Source organism: Myripristis murdjan, chromosome 5 (genome assembly GCF_902150065.1).
Source record: "Myripristis murdjan chromosome 5, fMyrMur1.1, whole genome shotgun sequence".
Classification (NCBI taxonomy): domain Eukaryota; kingdom Metazoa; phylum Chordata; class Actinopteri; order Holocentriformes; family Holocentridae; genus Myripristis; species Myripristis murdjan.
Genome location: NC_043984.1, coordinates 22,410,223 through 22,430,514, shown reverse-complemented (window position 1 = coordinate 22,430,514; position 20,292 = coordinate 22,410,223). Strand labels below are relative to the sequence as shown.

The 20,292-nt window shown below is 42.3% G+C and overlaps 1 protein-coding gene across 1 annotated transcript in view; it reads right to left on the bottom strand.

Moving 5' to 3' along the window:
* The window catches only part of ppfia4 (PTPRF interacting protein alpha 4), a 60,269-nt gene that overhangs the window by 19,842 nt on the left and 20,135 nt on the right, over positions 1 to 20,292 (bottom strand). Inside the window, exons 2-5 of the mRNA XM_030052498.1 lie at positions 4,374 to 4,475; positions 4,003 to 4,167; positions 3,483 to 3,557; positions 171 to 242 (exon numbers count right to left, since the gene is read on the bottom strand). Coding sequence (XP_029908358.1) covers positions 171 to 242; positions 3,483 to 3,557; positions 4,003 to 4,167; positions 4,374 to 4,475 — 414 coding nt within the window. The remainder of the gene's footprint in view (positions 1 to 170; positions 243 to 3,482; positions 3,558 to 4,002; positions 4,168 to 4,373; positions 4,476 to 20,292) is intronic.

Genomic DNA, 20,292 nt, shown 5'->3' with positions numbered 1-20,292 from the left:
GTATGAGAGTGGATGTGAGTGAATGTACTTGGGTGCGTGGGCGCGGGAGAAAAAGGAGGGACAAAGGAAGAGATAGCAACCAGACAGAGACAAATACTACAGTCAGACATTAAAAAAAAAAAAAAAAAAAAAAACACAGAACACATAGACGATCACACAACCAGACAGACCTTCCACGTAGGTTTGGATCCATCTGTTCGCTCCATAGAGTCTCCATCCTTCCTTTGTCTCACCATGTTCAACTGCAATGTAGATTTTTTAAAACAATAAACAAATTCACACATTTACTCTCCTCTCTTTTCCCATGGGGCATCCTATAAAAAAAAAAAAAAAACACTCTCCCAATGGGAAGCTTGGCTCACACACACATACACTACCAGCATGCTTCAGACAATATTCTGACTATATTTTACATATCTACATCTATGAATTACAATCACAACTATACAGCTATGAGGTAGGTGTGTTTCAGTGAGAGGCCAACTGTGATTAGTGCAACGTAACAAGCTTTGACTTTGGACCTTATGTAACCCGCTGGACATCTGATTTAACAAAGTCTGCTTTGAATTTTCAGCATAATTTTATCTTTGAATATTTTGCATAATTGTATCTTTGTAGTGGTGTCTTTTACAAATGTCTTCTACTGAGATTTTGCTTGGTCGATTCTGAATCGTGAAGCACCAGTGGTGCACAGACAGTTGGGACAGATATTTTCATGCATGCGCTCATGCTCACAGACACCTAATCTTGTGAGCTTTTAGATATTTGGAAGCTGGATAATATAAAAAACGTAAATGTCTGCTGTTATCTGTACATTTTAGCTGATATTCAGTGATTCCAGATAGAAAATGTTAAGTACTATGCACCATTAAAACTGGGGAACCTTAGCTTATGTACTGTTACAGTACACAACTCTGTTATGTACTGCAAGGGAGTAATAATGCTACATAACAGGGGTGTCCCTGATAAATTATCAATTCAAAGGACTGATCAAAACCACATATTGACGATGGCGATCATAACTGAATCATCTGTGTAAATTAATTTATTTACAAAGTACAATTATCTTTGTGAACAGGGCACTGCACTGCTGTAAGCGGTGGACGACAAAGGCAGTCACACAATTGTGTGCACTGCTTGCAATGTAAGTGTTGAGCGGTGACATCAGCAGAGCTAATTACAACTAATTTTATATGTGAAGAAACACCATTTGGTACAACAAGTTCTCACAGAGAGTAGTCTACTTCATAAGAAGCCTGCACCAAGGAAGCAGACAGAGGATGCATTGCAAAAATGAGATAAACAGCAAAAACAACAACAACAACAACAAGACAGGATTATTACTGAATTCATTATACTGGAAGAGCAGCCATTCTTGGTGATAAAATGTGACTTTGGCCATTTAATGCCGCATTTAGAATGACTCTGCTGCTGCACTCTGCTACTGCATAACAAGCCATAAGAAAACCTTTTGAACTATTTTGAAGATGAGGCTGTAATTAGTTTCATTACAGACATTTTGAGTTCAGACATCTGCCCCATATCACTGTTGAGTTTGACTGTGCACTGGATTGATTCAAGCTTTACTTTACAAAGTACAGCACTGAAAAATAAGCACTTCAGTTTAGGAATTAAAATAGTTTGCCAGATGAATGTTGGTTGACCAGGAAAAACCTTAGTCAGTGACAACAACTAGTACAACAACATCTAAACAAGCAGATGGCACAGGTTACTGTAATTGAAACATGAAGCAATGCCATGCTATGAAAAAAAGTCAAGACAAGCCACCTTTGTAAGCAAAAAAAAAAGTGTCAGAAATGTAAACTGAATTATGACACAAGGTCTTTCTATCGATGCATCCAGTTCCAGTCACTGTATTTTTGTGGCCATCTGTAGATTCTTTAATTACTATTACTAATTTATTAATTATTTTAATTTTTTTATATAGATGAGAACAGAGGAGATGTTTGTGTATATGAGTGTGTGTGTGTGTGTGTGTGTGTGTATGGTAAAAAACAAATCCCTTGCGACCTCAGCTGCCAATTAAAAAAAAAAATGTTGTTGCTGGTTAGAAATTTACAATACCAAAACTCCAATGTCTGAGTTCGAGTGAATGCAGCACAGTGTGTGGAAACCTGTGGACAAATTCAAGAGGATGAGAGATGATGTGGTGCTGCACTTTTTCTCTGTCTGTCAGTGGCCTTGGCTGGGCTTTCTCTCTATGTGCATTGCATAAACAGACACATTGTATCATTAGAATGGAACACACATGAACTGATACACATGAACACACATGAACTGACACGTGTATACATTGTATCAGTTGCTGCAAAGCCTGTAGAGAGAGAGAGAAAGCCCAGCCAAGGCCACTGACTGCTGTGAGACAGAGAAAAAGAGTGCATTGCAGTCTTTTGGACATCGGAGGCAGTGCAAGAGGACCAAATGCTGAAGAATAATCACTGCATTTGATTCCAAACATTTACGATTAACTGTATTATATCCGTTATTGTCACATAACCCAATATTTATATTCAAGACATAATTACAGACTGATGTGAAACTGATGGTTGTAAAAGTACGGCAATGTCAGAGGATTTCCTGCAGCATTGAGGATATATGCTGTTGAGAGAGAGAGAGACAGAGAAAGTGTGTGTGTGTGGGTATGTGTGTGTGTGTGTGTGTGTAGGTCTGTGTAGTGATGAACTAATATATTACTGATACTATCAATCAGATTGTCATACAAGACATTTGTCACACTTGTGTGCTCTTTATTGGCAAGGCAAGACAGAATATTAAGATTATGCACAACAGTGAGATCATGACTTAAAAATGATTGATTTGCAGTGCACATAGTGGCTATTACAGGTTTAGATTAGTACAAAGGCAGATCTAGGGGGGTGGCATGAGGAGGCAGCTTCCACCGTACAAAAAGGCCCTGCCACCCCAGCCGCACCCCAATTTTGTCCAATATATAAGAAAATCACGAAATGTTGTCATTGGTGGTACATTTGCTGGCTATTTTCTTTCTGTCTGATATTAAATATTGTGGTATAGACATCTGCTGTAGTTGGTTTATATGTAGCAGTGTTGTTAAGTAATTAGACTCACACCATTGGTGAAATGAATGCAAGCACCATCACAGTAGGACTCTGACTGAGCTGTTGGGTGGGAGTAGAACAGTTGAGTAAACAGATGTAATCTGTGCAGTTTATATTTTATGTCAGTGCAGTAAAAGAAATTTTCACTGTCTTTCAAAATTCAAGCATGCCACCCCTTTGCCCCCCTCCTCCTCATGTAAAAATGTCTAGATCCGCCACTGGTGTGAACAGAGGGTAGAGAAGACAGCCTCTCTCATCCTGTGTGACACTTGGAGCATATATCAGATCAGACTGGAGGCTTTAACAGATGGCTGCTGGGGACTTGACAGATGTTTCATACACACACACACACACACACACACACACACACCTTGTGCATCTCACCTCTTGTGTAGTAGCTGCTAGCTGTCCCTCCAGGGTGGCCACCCTCTCCAAAGCCACCCGAAGCCTCTCACGCACCTGACAGAAACACCAAGTGCACAAATGTGAAGAAACACCAATACATGATGCTGCAACATTGGTGTGTCATTAAAGTGAACAGCAACGGTGTGGATTAGATAGAAATTAGAAAGTGACAAGCTCAGAGTAAAACTTAGAAAAAACATTTGTTTTGGTGTCACAATTCATGTTTAGTTTATTAGTTTATTTGGCAGGGACTATGCACAACACAACAGTTGAGCCAGACTTGGCTAAGTAGCTAATTTACATTTGTAGTCCCTGGGCAGGAAACATTAAAACAACAATTAACAAAGTTATAAAAAAAAAAAAAAAAAAGCACATCACATATCAGGCGTGGATGGCTTGCCTGCTGAAAGGAGTGTTCTGGTAGTGTGTGAGTGTGTGTGTGTGTGTGTGTGTGTGTGTGCATGCGTGTGTGTGTGTGTGTGTGTGTGTGTGTGTGTACCTTCTCATCCAGAGCCTTATGGTGCTCAAACAAAGATTTTAGTGCTTTGAGGACCTCCACCTCACTGGAGACTCCAGACGGTGGCGGTGCTTGTCTCTTCACCACTGTCATCCTCAGACTGCGCTCGTGACGAGACACCAGACACTCCAGGTGCTCCAGCAGCAGCTACAACACACACACACACACACACACACACACACAAATAGGCAACGATGCACACACACCCGACGGGAATACTAATTTCAATCTTTGAAACACTGTTAGTTTGTTTTTCTCATCATCACCGCACAAGCATATGCGCACACAGACACACACACACACACACACACACACACACACACACACACACACACACACACACACACACATACCCTGGTGTTGTTCCTCTCAGCCTTCAGCTCCGATATCTCCTCCTCTTTCTCCAGCAGCTGCTCCCGACACACGTTCAGCTCCTTCGTCAGGGTGGCAAACTCCTGCACAGCACACACAACACCCATACAGTGCATAATTTATTCTATTCTTCCAGAAAATACTTTACTTACTTTGGTTCAGCCTGCTAAGGTGCCAGAATGCTAAACAATAAAAGAGTACAGTCTGAATCAGAATCACTGTGTTTGCCAAGTGCCATAATGCATTTACATGAATTTATCCTGATGACACTGGTGCTGAAGCATATCCACAACTTACTTAGTCCGACTGAAATAGACCAAAGAGAGGCCACATGTAATACTACAGAAACTGGTGATAATGAACTGCAGCTATTTTCATAACTGCCACTGTAAACACATCAATTTTCAATCATACCTGCTGACCAGAGAAAATGAAAATCAAATTAAGGCTCACCATGAAGATGGTGCAAGAACCAAACTAAAGAAATGTACCGCAACTCCCAAGGCTTGGACAGATAGTTTTTCATTAAAATAATTTATTACATCAATGTACCTGACTGTGCCTGCAAGTGAAAAATAATATATACAGGATAAATATATACACGAAATGTTTCAGCCTCTATTGCTAACAATATGTTCTGTCTACACCTTTTAAGCTGCGCTGTGAAGAATTCTTACTCTTTCTAGTACATACTGTATCTGCTGAACAGAACATGATGCGGCTGAAACAAAATGTTTAAACAAATGTTTTGATGGCCAAGGGATTCAACAGTGCCAAAGGAAACATCCTGGGATTTTCAGATCATTGCATGAAGGCAAATTTAATTGTACAAAGAGACAAAATGAAATCACAGGATTAAGAGAATTGAACAGTGCCATTTTGCTATCACTGACAATCAAACACAGCCGTCCAAGAAACACAGTTCCTATTGACAGCGCAGAGAGCACACTGTGCTCTTCAGTGAAGCTTTTAAGTGCTTGCAATGCTCCATCCAGCCTTTCTTGCAGCCACATTTCAAAAGCGCAAATGATGACTGACTTGCTGGGGGAAAGGTAGACCACAATAGTCTCTGGTTGGTTGGGTCGATCCAACCCCAATCTGCCAGAAATGGCATGTTTAGAACAACTTCAGCGCAGCATTCAATCACTATGTGCATAAGCAAAGTATCGAGTACAGCTGCAGCTCAGAGACAGGAGAGATAAGCACTGAGCTGTGCATTGCAACAAGATACAATACATGACATAAGGTATGAGCATTATAGAACAAGCCAATATGGCTCACTCCAAAATAACTAACGAAATGAATAAGTAAAACAATTATTAACTATTCAACAACCCCATGTCAGTCAAAACTCCACTGAGGGTTTTATGACTATCAAAACAGAGATAGAGTTAGCTTCGGTGGCTCTATTTCAGTCTACTCAAGACAGCAGAGTTACATTTTTACAGCTCCAAAAAGCATAAATTGTCCATCAAATCTCTCCAAAGCCATACAGTTGTACTGCGGCTCCAAAAGTTCAATATTTAACTCATTAGTTCCTCTGTTTTGCTTAACGGCATAACCTTATTTGAGAACATGCCAGCCACCACATACTGGACATAGGATGGGCATCTTGTGGTTTTTTTTTTTTTGAGCTGTGAAAAGACGGCTCTGTTAACTCTGATAACCTGTGAGAACCATTTGACTGTCAATGCATTTGGCAGTCATACAATGATGCAGTGATGCTCATTTTCACATGATGTCAAATCTTCCTTTACAGTAAATGGACGTTTAGGTGCACTGTTCTAATTTTGTTCTAATGAATTTGTAACGGGAATATTGAATGAAATTGTTTTGAGTCAGTTTGTCACCTGATTTATCAGTCTACCCACGTGTTACGCAGCAGGTTGTATTTAAGCTCCATTAAACACCTTAAGTCAGTCCAGTGTATCGTGATACATAGCATATTATGAACCATGTAAAGTTATGTATTTTACTGTGAGGTTCTGTAAGTTCAGTATTTTACTGTGAGGCTCTTGCCAGTGCCCAGGCCTAGAACTGGCCAAACACCACTAAGTGATAATTAACTGGGTGCTGGTACTCAGTAGCAGGAGTAGGATTGCAGTCGTTCCTGTAGGAGGTGGTCACATTGTGTGGGTTAGTATTTGACTGAGTTTTGGCAGCAAAGTATTAGTGAGTGTTATCAGCTTGGTCTGCCTTGCTGTGCCTGATGCCATACATGACTACCTAGAGAAGAAGTGTTGGAAAATGAGTAGCATAATGAGCTATGGAGTGGGATTATAAAATCTCTTCACCCTGATAAACCGTAGCAGTGTAAAACTGAGGCTCACACAAGCCCATTCACATCATAGGAGAAAATTGCTATGATTTGTACTTATTGTCCTGTGCTATCTAATGTTTCAGTGTCTGTCTTAGTTTTGTTTGTCTAGATGATCACTTTTTTAGTGTCAAGGCTCTTATCGTACAGTTCTGCTCGAAGGACATATGTGGAGAAAGGAGAGTTCAGTTTTTACTCTGATTTTCTTCATTATATCCTCCTTATGTTTGACCATCTCTTAGTATTTTTTCACAGTCAACACATACATTATATTGTTTCTGAACAAGCACCATCTCTCCACATCCAACTCGTCTTTACATCAGCTCTCTTATCAGCGGGCGATGGTACGTTTACTACCCATTCGTCCTTGTCCTCGTTCATATGGCAGAGTTGCTGTTACTCCGTCACTCTGTAGATGGGTCATCCGTCAGATTTACACGAGTGTAGCACACAGTGATGTCCTTATAACATACAATCGAGAACAGGACGGTGACGCACACACGCTTTCCGCTGAAAGCTGATTTCTAATATTTTCTGTGGTTTGATCACACACTGGATCATCAGATTGAGCAGCTGTTCATTTATTCAAGTGTGTGTGTGTGTGTGTGTGTGTGTGTGTGTGTGTGTGTGTGTGTGTGCGCGCGTGTATGTGCGTGTCTGTTTGAGCATCTCTTGGTGCTTTGTTGGCATTTCCCGAACCCTTGGCTTGAGTCCACACCAATACCCAGAGGCCTCTAACTCTCTCTCAATGTCCCTCTCTCTTTCCTTGTCTCAAACACACACACACACACACACACACACACACACATACACACATATATACGTGCGCATGCACATGCCTGACAAATGATGGAGCTCAGTTGTCAATAATGATGGTTTCTGTTTTGTCCCAAAGGCCCTTCAGGAGGCTGTTCATCTGAATTCACAGTTTAGACACACAAATGCACACCACACATACAAAAAAACAACAGTCTGGATTTCTGTTGACCCTGCCCACTGTGCTGCAGGCGGAAAATGAGAGGGAGGGAGTGACAGAAGAGGGAAGGAGGGCGAGAGAGAACTGAAGGAGGAACGAGAGGAAGGGGGAAAATGGGTCAGCATGTTCATTTTACTTCCCCTTGTTCCACAGGGGCGCAGCAATAGACAGGAGCTCAGCCCAAATCCACCAACAGATGTTAGAGCTCACTGCCTCTTTCAATCATGGCAAAAGCCTCAACAGGCCATCTCTAGTGCTCTCGTTCACCACTTCATCCCTGCGCTCCTCTGCCTTTTACTCTAGGTGCCCTCTCTGCATCTCCCGGGCCCCTGCTTCACATGACACTCCAGGGGAAACAATCTGGAGAAGCATGTCCTGGCAAATCACCGAGACTAGACAAAGAGATGAAGGCTAGATATTAAAATATAGTCTATAACCCAACAGAATAGATAAGTCTTATATATAAAATATCACTGTCTAGACGAAAACTTCTCTATTAAATTTCTCATGAATGCCTCTCCAACTCCCCTTGATAGCATCTACGGCTTTTCCTTCCGCTGTATATTACATTTCACACATGCACACACACTCACATGCAAACAGAGCCACCGCACAATCCTAACCTCCCGCCAAAACCCTGTGAGCTTTCAAACCCTGGGATGTTTATTCAGCTTCACACAACAGTCAGATACAAACGCACCGCTCTGACAACACAACCTAGACATCTGTCATAGAGTATATCATATAGAGCAGAAAGAATGTTCTGGGCGTCTAGAGGAAGCCATTCCTCTGCCTCCAACCACAATGTAAGATAGCAAGTGGTTACCAAACAGTGCTGAGCCCAGACATTGTAAAGGGATTTCTCCCCTTCGCTTCCTTAAGCAGTTTGGGATTAAAGGATGAAAGCAATATGCTGTATGTGTGTGTGTGTGTGTGTGTGTGAGTGTGTGAGAGAGAGAGATAGAGAAGGGGGGGGGGGGATATTAGAGAGTGTGGTGGGATAAAAAAAAATGAAAAATTCCACATTCAATCACAAACACACATGCAATCCAAAGTGCATTGGGTGTGTGTGTGTGTGTGTGTGTGTGTGTGTGCTGATCCCTGTGTGTGCTTGGAAGTGTGTGGCTGTGTGTGTAATGTGCACAGTGGTTGGTACTATGGAGGATTAGCCTGCAGCACACACCTGCACATCTGAATGCAGCTGAACACTGAGCCACATGCAACACAGTCCCCCACCTTATGACTGGAATATTTCACAAGTGTATGATGCAAGTGTGTGTGTGTGTGTAATTCATGGGTGGCATGTAGCAGTTACTACAAATGGCATCACGAATTTGGCCTTTCCTGCTCTTTCCTGTGGCTTTCATTTGAACCTTTCTGAGGGAATGTGCTACACATTTGTCCAATGCAAATTCAAACCAAGAATTACTGAAAAGACAAAGTTTCCCTCCTGAACCCACAGAAATGATAAGTAGCTGCGAATAGGGAGGATGAGCACCGCTGATACCTCATCAGAGACTTCATGACTGAGCTGCTTTTGATTGAGCAGACCCAAAGACACTAAGTTAACTCTGATATAAACTATGGTAATTCACTGAGGAGGGCTCTGCTGAAGATGAATGCAGGGCTGGGGAGCGGAGAATGAGTGGGTCTCTGGGGAGACTCGGATATCACAGCTCTGTAACTCTTCACCACTGCAGAGAGAGGGAGGTGGCAAAGAGGAGGAGGAAGAGAGGAGGAGAGAGAGAGAGAGAGAGAGAGAGAGAGAGGTGTGGTAGTGATGATGGCCTGCTGGCTTTGCTGGTCAGGGATCGAGGCCAGTGTTTGTTACTACAGGCTTCCTGTAACAGGTCACAGCCTACACACACACACAGGAATTGCGACACACACCACCACAACATCTTGCCTGCTTGGGTGTTGGCCTTTAACGGGTGGTGAGTAATCTGTTGCCATGACACCACCCCGCACACATCTGTCATCATCATGGCAACAGCTCATTAGGAAAGTGAAGAGTTCGAGCGGCATAAAAACTTTGCATAAATATTGCATCAGATGAAAGGAGACATACAGTACATGTGCACACAAACACTAATACAATCGTGTATGTGTGAAAGAGTGTACACACAGACATATGCACACAAAAATCCACAAAGCCACTGAGATATTCCTTCTCTGTGAGTGTGACAGCTCTCTCGATTGGGGAAAGAAGCAGCTGACTGCAGCACTTGACAGATCTCCACACTGACTGGCACTCAGGAGGAACAACTCGCACTGAGGGGAGGGAAAACTTTCCCCCCCAAAAAAACTTCCCTATCTGCTTCAGACTGCAGAAAATGGAAAGTAAATAATAAAAAAAAAGCCAACACGTTCATTTTTGATTACACTGTATGGCGGAGACAGATGTAGTGAAATTATGTTTCTGCATAATCATTGTGACTCATGAGCAAATCAGCCTAAAAGCCTAACCACTGAAGCACATTAGGGATAATGCCAAGACTGTCTGAAGCCAAACCAGCGCTGGACCCACTTCTGAGACACTGATAACACAACAGCAAACATGCTCTGTGTAAACACACTCAGTAAATCCCGCTCTCAGCACCTTTTCAGGTTTTACTTGGAAGCAAAATGGGTTCATATGTGAAATGTAAAATGTGTTTTGGTTCCAAGTGAACATGAAAGAGTTTGAACCATTTTGAAAGGGCTTTAGTATGAATGCTGTTGGAAAATCGCCATCAAATAAATATGTTTATCAACAATAATTTAATAACCTGATTATTGGACATAAAGTTGAGTGATGTAACAAAAGCCTTTTTACTGTGGCAGCTAGCAGCAGAGCTGACACAACAGCTCTGTCTGCCTCCCTGTTTTCCTCAATATCCTTTTCTTGTGGTTCAGAGGTGTCGAATCCCTGTTAAGTTATCCAACTTTCTCTTCTCATGCCCATTGAAGGCTTGAGCCCAGAATAGCACCCATTCATGTCTCCTACTTTTCTTCATTAAAGCAAAACAAAACCTGCTCCCCTCTTTCAATGCTGCACCACAGAGAAGGATGGAAAGAAAGAGAGAGAGAGACGGAGGGAGGGATAGGGGGAATACTCTCTCCAGGGACTCGGATGAAAGGATAAACACAAAGAGTTGGTGTTGTGCATCACTCTGCTCTGTACTCCCACACGCATGCCAGAAGAGACGTATGGCAAGGCAAGCGCAGCATTCACAGAAAACGAGAGAGAATTTCCTATCATCACATTAAATAGCAGGCCTTTATCTCCTTTATTTCCTTGAGTTAGGGGATGCACAGCTCTTCCTCAACAGGCCTGAGTGAAACAGTCTCCACAGAAGAAAAACATGCACGTTGGAAACATGCGGCAGACTGTCAGCAATCAGCCACGCGAGCCAATCGAATGCGTTAGAGGAGGGGGTGTGCACGCACATGGGGAAATTCTACCCTCGTATGTAATTTGCATCAATACAAAGCATGATAAGTGATACATCGAGGGGATGGTGGGGAAGAGGAAAGGGAAGAGGTGGAGAGGAGGCCTTATGTCAGTCCTGGGAAAAAGCCATCAGCACTTAAATCAATACTCAGGCAAGGAGATTTGAGCTATTTGAGCTGGAGACAATCCTTCACTAATAACACCCACACATAGGTGCTGAGGCGGGTCCCTACCTGGTACATGTAGGTGTTAAAGTGGGTCCCATTCTGAAGGTGGATCTTCACTGTTGGGTTCATGGTGAAGACTAACCATATCAGATCCCCAAAACAGACCGGCTACCCCCATAAACAGAGACACAGCAAGAGGTGGAGACAGAAACTGGAGGGGAGAGGACGGTGGAGAGAGGGGCCGGTGCCTCTGAGTCCTGGTCGACACCGAGTCTGAGTCTAGCTGGGCTCGATGAGATTCCTGTGCTGCTCCCCCTGCCCTCTGCTGGGACAATAGCACCCCGCAAGTCTGCCTGTTCTAACTACAACTCACAGCCCTGTGTAGCATGGACAAGAGACAGCAGGGAAGAGGAGGAGGAGAGAGAGAGGGAAAGGGAGAGAGAGGGTGGGGGGATAGAGAGAAAAATAAACAGGGACAGAGACAAGAGCAGGGGGAACAAGGGGAAAGCAGGGTTGAAGTGAATAAGGGGGATTGTGATTGATCTCAGAGAGATGGATGATGAGAGAAATAAGAGAAAGGATGAGAATGATGAAGAGGAGGAGGAGCGGGAGGAGGTGGAGGAGGAGGAGAAAAGAACTGTGGTCAGCTGACTGAGAGAGGAAGAGGCAGGGTTTAGACTGGGACTGCTGGGGGGCTCTAGCCACCTGTTCTCTTGTTCTCTCTCACTCATTCACACACACACACGCACACACACACACACACACACACACACACACACACACACACACACACACACACACACACACACACACTTCAAAGTTCAGCTACTCAGAGGGAGTTTTTAAGTCCAATTTGGAGCTAATTCCAAGAATTAGCATGAAATTAAATGCTCTATTTCTCCCTAATAAAACCTCCAGCCACTGCTTATTCAACACAAATTCAAGGAATCTATTTTTACCCCCACAGCATGACATTGTAAGTACTGATTCTTTCTATTTATAAATGGCAGCCTGTTTTGCCCCACCGCACACAGGAGGATTTCACAGGGCATGCAAGGACCAGAGTCTGACACACCTCTCAGCCTTGTGTACAGTTATGAGTGTGAAACGCAAGAGGATTACGTGTTTTATCACTGTCACTGTCATCACCACCATCATCATCATCATCATCATCATGTAGTCACCATCATCAACATCACTGTCATCATCGTCATCCTAATCCTCATCTTCCTTATTACTATTATTGAAGCCAGATGCAAGCGCTTACTTTTACTGTCCTGCTTACGTTGGTTGTTCTTCACCTGCACAGTGATAGAAAGCACAAATAAATGATCTGTATTCAGACAACATTTTGAACCACGGAATTCAAATTGCAGTTAATTTCATGCATTTTGAGTTGAGGACTTTTAGAATAACTCCTCAGTTTATTTTATGTCTTTTGGCATTTCTGCTTTATTCAGCAGTGATGAGGCTGACATGCAACAAAGGGCTCGATTCAGAATCAAACCCAGGCCGCTGTGGTAGGGACTTAGCCTTAATATATGTTAAGTGCTCTGAGCCACCAGGATGCACCCCCACAGCCTAATTTAAAAATAATAATACTAATTTTTTTGACAAGACATCTTTGTCCACACTACATGAGGTTATTAGAACTGGGAGTTTTCTGCTCATGAAGGTTTCAACTTCAAAGCAGGCAATGGAAGGACTGTAGCATTTACATTGTGTCTTCCTGCCACAAAATCCTTCCACACCGCAAAAAAAAAAAAAAAAAAAAAAAAAAAACTTTAGATAAGAGTCTCTTGTTGTTGTTGACTAGCACTGAGAAATGTAACTGAGCACTAGAAATGTAAGAGAAATGTAAGTACAGAAAATTTTTAAAACTTAATTTTCTGTACTTACATTTCCTTTTAAATTTGACATGATTTATTTGGGCAAAATAGCGAAGAATATGAGAAACTCTAGGTACAGGAAACTAATGGCATTTTTCTTTTAGCAGCAAGCAAGGAGGACATTACACACAGAACAGAGCCCCCTATGACTAAGGTGTGGATGGACATACTGTAACTCACCAGGTGTTATCATGAAAAAAATGACATATATCCTTGGCATTCAATTACACCAGTTCAAAAATATTTGGAATAGATGACCACAATGACAAAAATTTTCTGTATGACAAATTGATTTCCTGCGTCTACATGTAGGGGGTCCTTACTTACTCGGGTCCTTACTGGTTCCTTACTGGACACCTGTTTCAGAGAGCTTGCTACTGAATGAAGTCCAATGCCAAATGATGTTGTGTAGCTTACTCCAACAGGGAAGGCTTTTTTTAACTACACTATTCTCTTGCCTAATGTCATTTTGCTGCCTCTTCTTGGAACAAAGGATTATCTGAGCTCACTGTAGTTAAATTAAGGTACCAAAGGCTCAAAACAAACCATTTCATTGGTAAAACTGTGCCAGACGGTTTCAGATGGATACACTACATTTTGTCAATAATTGTGACAATACAGCTCAACTTCACCCACTTTTTCAAGATATATTCTAAATGTGATCTAAATTTGTTAGTTTTTTTCAGTGTTGTTACCAAATACATTACTACATTTATATTTAAGACAGCATACTTTGAGAAGGTAGTTTTCCCAACCCTGGTCATCACAGGCGTCAGCATTACAACAAGGTTCCAAAACACATCAAATGATTAAAAGCTTGAAAATGGAGCACAAATCGTTGTATAATGATACATGAGTGGGTAACACTTCATATGACCTCTGGATGACAACGCATAACTCATAATGTCTGAACCAGAGTGTTCACACAAGCTTTGTGTCACATTAATGAATAGTGATTCCATGATTCAGCCCGTCAGTTTTCATAAGGTGTTCACGTAACTCTTGTGTCAACAGTGTCCCTGTCTGTCAAAATAAAGGCAATTTTCTGTTTTTAAGAAACAGCCTTAAGGTTAGTGATGAAAGTGTAGTGTGTGCGGTGATTAAGCATGAGACAATATGAAAATTTCATGTCACGATTGTTCTGACCAAAATAATTAATAATCACAGCATTATCCCTGTTGTTATCAAAATGTGCTTAAAACTCTTAAAATGCCACTAAAACATATTGGAATCATTTTACCTCGCATTTTGTTAATAAACAATTAAAGCGTCACAGACAGGACACACATCTTTATTTAGTGAACATAATTTTTAGGGAAAAACAAACAAAGAGAGATTCAGACGCTGCAGCAAAACTACTACAAATCGGACTGCACGTTACCGAGCTAGACACCTTTTTCAAGGCACTCGTGAGGATATTTACAATTTTCCCAATTTAAGTATCATCCCGATAATGGAAATTCACCATGATCAACTTTTTGTGTCCTGTAAGTCGTATATCGTCCCATCCCTGGCAGTGATACTGATTTGTTGGAGGCAGTTAGATCACCCACCTTTCTTTGCTGTGAGGCTTTCATGTGCTTTTCATTCTGTTCTTTGTACTTGTGCTTACAGTTTAAATTCAGCACAGTTGGCATGAAGACTGATGAATGTTTTATAACCAACACTGTATGTATTCATAAATTCATAAATAATAACTTTGTCTGATGTTGATTTTCTTATCATTTCGAGCAAAATCTAGCACACCTGAGCTCCCTCTGCCACACTTTGTTTAACGTATGATGAAGGTAGTATATTACAGCGTAGTGGTTGCTGTTTTACTTGTGATGGTTTACATAATAGCGGGTTACAGCTGATTTAACTCTTCACTACTTCCACTCTGCACTCCTTTCTCCGCCCCCATCCATCAATTAGTATCCCTCTATTCTTACACCGTGCTTCATCACTCATCCATTCTATGTTCGTCCTCCTCCAAAGACAACTTATTAAACTACTCATTCAACATCATCACCTTTGAAGAAGTCACTGTGTGGGGGTGGCAGGAGAAAAAGAAAGCATGAGACAGGGAAAGAGAGACACAGAGAGAGTATAGGGCATCTGTCTGTAGGTTTACCTGCGTAAACCTGGTTGTCAAGGAAACAGGGAGGTTACCAGGGAGAGAGATAGGAGAAGAGTGCATCACTGAGACAGCTCTCCACACATCTAAATATCTCCATGACTGTGGTGACTACTACCATTAACTGGCAACAGCTCACTGCCGCCCGCCAACCACAAGCCTCGCCTCACCATTACTATCCACCCAGCAGCCCAACATGCTGGCCACTGCTGCCGCCGCCGCCTGGGTTAGTGGTGAGACAGAGACCCCTGCTGACAGCACAGGGTACTCACACAGCAGAGCAGCAAGCCACATCATCTGCTAATTTAAAATTTAAAAAACAGATAAAACATACGCATGGTAGACGGGCATGTGCACCAGCGATGGAGTAACCCATGGCTGTCTAAGCAAACAGAAGGTCTGCTTTTTGTTTGAATGATTACACATGCAGTCATTTTAAGTTGGTGGATAATAGGAGGAGGAGAGGGAGGAGGAGACAGAAAATGAGACCGGCGATGGAGGCTGTTGATTATTCATGCATTGCCATAGTTTCTCATCCTTGACATAAGTAGGAGCCAGACTTGGCAGATCTTGGGATTTACAGTCAGAGACAGACAGGCAGAGAGACAGAGGAACTTTGAAACAGGCACTTGACACACACACACACACACACACACTCACATGCGCTTGCACAAACACACCCACACACATACACATATGCGTGCCACAATGCACACCCGCACATCAGAAACACTGTCAAAAATGGAAGAAACCCGAAACATTTGAAGCAGCATTTTCCACAGCCTGGAATTTACAGAAGAGACCTCTGACTCTTTTTATCTATCAGCCCCTCACAGTCTATCCTCTCTCTCTCTCACCTGTCTCTCTTCTTGCCTCCGCTCAACTACACTCGATTACTTCTTTCACACTCTGTCTGTTCCAGCACCTCCATGCTCGCGCTCTCCCCTCTTTTATTTTTCGTTTGCTGCTTCCTCCCCTTCCCCCTTTCCCTTATTTATTTTTTTTCTCGAAGCATTGCTAATCTCAGCTGAACCTTCCCTCGTCTGAGAGCAGCCATTTTACAACATAGCAAAACATGCAGCAGAAACACACACACACACACACACACACGCACGCGCGCGCGCACACACACACATACACAAATGCATGCACACACAATTTCATTATCCCATCCAGGTGTCAAAAACAATTATCACTCTAGGAATCTCATCTTTCCTCCTCGATCACCACCTTCCTTCTCACTTTGTTCTCTCCCTTTGCCTCCTCCTCCCCTTTTTTTCTTTCAGTCCCGCCCTCCGGTGTCACCTCCTCCCTTCTGCTGCTGTCTGAAGCACCTGTGTCAGCTGTGTTTCTCCTCTGCTGTCCTCATCAGGCAGTCAGAGTGCACAGCTTAGCTCTCTCTCTCTCTCTCTCTCTCTCAGTCATGGTGTCCACCTCAAGCCCCGGCTTATTGCCACCACACTGCACACAGCCATTACAAACCACAGGCGCACATAAAGGCACTATGTCCGTACACACACCCACACGCATTTGCATTAATTATATTTGCAAGGGTCTTCATTGACTAAATTTGTTCCATAACCCTGATACTAACTGTTTTGTTTTCTCATGCTGGTCACTCATGTGTATTCTGTATTTTCTGGTTGATACTGGTTCCAGTCCATCTGCCACTCCAAATAATTTAATTTCCACCACAAGCTCAAAGTCTAACATTTCACATTTCTTTGGCTGGTCAGTGTGTCTGTTTCCCCCTTCCCTTATTGCCGGTGTTACACACAGCCAACAGGTGACGGTCAGCACGTATCCCGCTGCTAAGACAGAGAAATGAAAGTAGTCACACGAAAGATGGACTGTACTGTAGCAATAAAAACAAGCATGAATTTTTAATACAACCACGGAAATTCACAAAGTCTGACTGCTAATACATCGTGCCAGCTTTGGCTGAAATGTGGAAAGCATTTTTGTGGATTTTGTCCTCTGTGCTAGAGCCAGGATTGAGAGGCGGAGGCACGTCTTTAGGGAAAGGGAAAAAAGAAGAATACTGAGAAAATGAAACCACCCTACAGACTACATGGGAAACATGAACAACAAGAGCAACCAGCGTGAAAAAGGGATACAATTGAAAAATCCTGAGCCATTCCTTTAACCCTGACCCTAACTTAATCCTAATCCCACATCAAACCGTAACCCCACAGCATAAACCCAAATCCTCACCTTAAACGAGCCGTTTAAAGAAGTAAGGGCCAGAAAAATGTCCTCACTATTTCCTCATCTTTCTTTATTTTCTGAGGATATTTGGTCTTCAATTCTTCTTAAGGATAAAAATAGAATACACACAGAGACACACACACACACACTCACACACATACACGCAAATGCACTCTGTTTGCTCAGAAAATAAAACAAAACAAACAATAAAGATACAATGTACTTAAATAAACAATGCTAAACCAATTACCACCACGCACACACTCTCTGTTCAGGCTGATCATATTCATGTACACAAAACACACACGCACCCACACACACACCAACCCACACACACACACACACACACTGACTCATTCACTAAAACACACACAAACTAACACATGTACTCCTGAGACCACTCACACGCACACGCACACGCATGCACGCGCACACACACACACACACACACACACACACACACACACACAACCAGCCCCGCTGCTTCGTCTTTCAGATAAAAGTGTGTCATTGTGCCAGAGGAAAACCGGAGATGCAACAAACCCAAAAGCTGTATATGGTATTAATCTACATATTCAATCTGAATGCAATTACGCTAAACAGCTGCAGGAATAGATCAGGCACATTTTCAATAACCTCCTCCCTCTCCAGTGCTTCATGTGGCTAAAAATGGATGTGAGTAATGAGTAGCCTAGGTGCTGTGTGTTTGTGTGTGTTTGTTGAGGTCAGGGAAGCTGCACTTGCCCTTCACAGAGCGCAAGTTGCAGTGGCAGGATGTAACTCAACACCACTGTGCCTGTGCCTGTGTGTGTGTGTGTGTGTGTGTGTGTGTGTGTGTGTGTGTGTGTGTGTGTGTGTGAGTGTGTGTGTGTAAGCCTACAGTAACTGTAACTGTGACAGAGGAACGACAAGCACCTCTCATGGCGCCTGGAAGTGAGGCGTCTGACTGCCATCCTGCCCCCCCCTCCCATCCTCTGTCCTTGTACAGAGCAGAGCATTGTACCATTGGGAAAAGCACAACCCAGTCCCACCTCACATGACCGCCAAAGTCCTTTATGTGAAAACAAAAAAAACCCAACAACAACAACAACAAAAAAATGTCTGACTACTTTCGCCATTTTCATGAGCTTTGTTAGCGCCTAACATTAGCTAAGAAGCTAGCTTTAGCGACCAAACTACTCGGCTGCGGTTAGGAAAAGGTTTGCCGTCGTGGTTAAGGTTAGGAAATGTTCGCCAACGTTAAAGTCAAGCACTTGTCTCACCTAATATATGTATCTTTCGGTCTCCGGGGTGAAAGTCAGTGTGATTGACCTATCCACCATTCCAGCTGCGGTTTGTCCCTCTTTATACTTTTTATACACAGTTTCCTCTGGTGGACCAACATAGCTGTTACATGTTTTAATGTGCGACTGTGCTGAAGAATATGGGTGGAGAACTGGAATGTGTATTTAAACACAAAATTGTACCTCCAAACTGAACTGGAAGGCCACAATATACACAGAAAGGTAAGGATAAGTTAAAACCACATCATTCACTCACCAGTTCACCTCCAATACACTGATTTTGACAGTATCTGTGTACCAAATTTGAAAATTTATCCTTGCTGGCAAAACCTGCATCTATCTGAATGAGTTCACACTCCCTCAGAGAGGATACAGTTAGCTGGTGTTTGTTGGCAGGAAATACAGTCATTCCCAACAAAACTCTTGCCCTCCATGCCTATGGATTATATCATGGTTTATGGAGAGAATACAGACGCACAGCATCGGCGTGCGGAGAGACAGGTGACAAGTCAGACAATAATTTGTTTATGTATTTTGGATGAACTGCCCCTTTAAAGTGACACATTTCATCAGTAAGTTATTAACAACTTTTTTAGTGCACTAAAATATTAAGATCTATCCAGCACATAATCCCCTTTTCATAACATCAATAAATAATAATACTGAGAGATGCTGTACACTCATAAGCACAGATGTAAAAAAAAAAAAAAAAAAAAAAAAAAGTCAGCAGAAATGAAATGTAAAAAAAAAAAAACAGATCAAGGCGAAATAAAGAGGAGATACCTAAAAATGTGAAAGACTGAAATATACAGTGGCTGAAAACAATTAATAATGTGCATTAATCTACGGTAATTAGAACAAGCTATGGTGTGTGTGTGTGTGTGTGTGTGTGTGTGTGGAGCTGTAAAAGAAATGCACTCTTTGAGGCTGCATCCACTGCTAAAAATGAAAAATTTAAAAAACAAGCAATAAATAAATAGCCCAGTTCACAGTCAACACCGCCACACCCTACGGAAAAGGTTACTGTTACTGGCTTATTAATTAGATGCTGTAATTTCAAAGTGGTGATATTCCACCGCCAAGACTACAAAGCACACAAATATTTTGCAACCTTTTGCACTTACATTTTTTTAATAAACACAGTATGTTTGCTGGTGTCTCATTTGTGATATTAAAATCAGGTTTTACTTTAAAACTCACCCTCAAACCTGCCCGCTGTCTCTGTGGCTTCTCTACATAATCTCAGCAGGTTTTCCTACTTACTGTGAAGGCCACTTTACAGCCACTTATGTGGATGTGAGGGCAGTTATGTGTCGTGTTTAGTTAGTTGCATCTGATTTGTCTCCCTCAGTTCTGCATCTGCAGTCCTCCTCCTCCTCTGTCTCCCATCCATCAATTACTGTCCCTCTGTTCTCACACTGTGCTTCACCACCCATCCATTCTACATTCCTCCTCCTCTAAAATCCTTGTCTAATCAGTAGAAAAGTTATTAATCTGTTCATTCAACACCG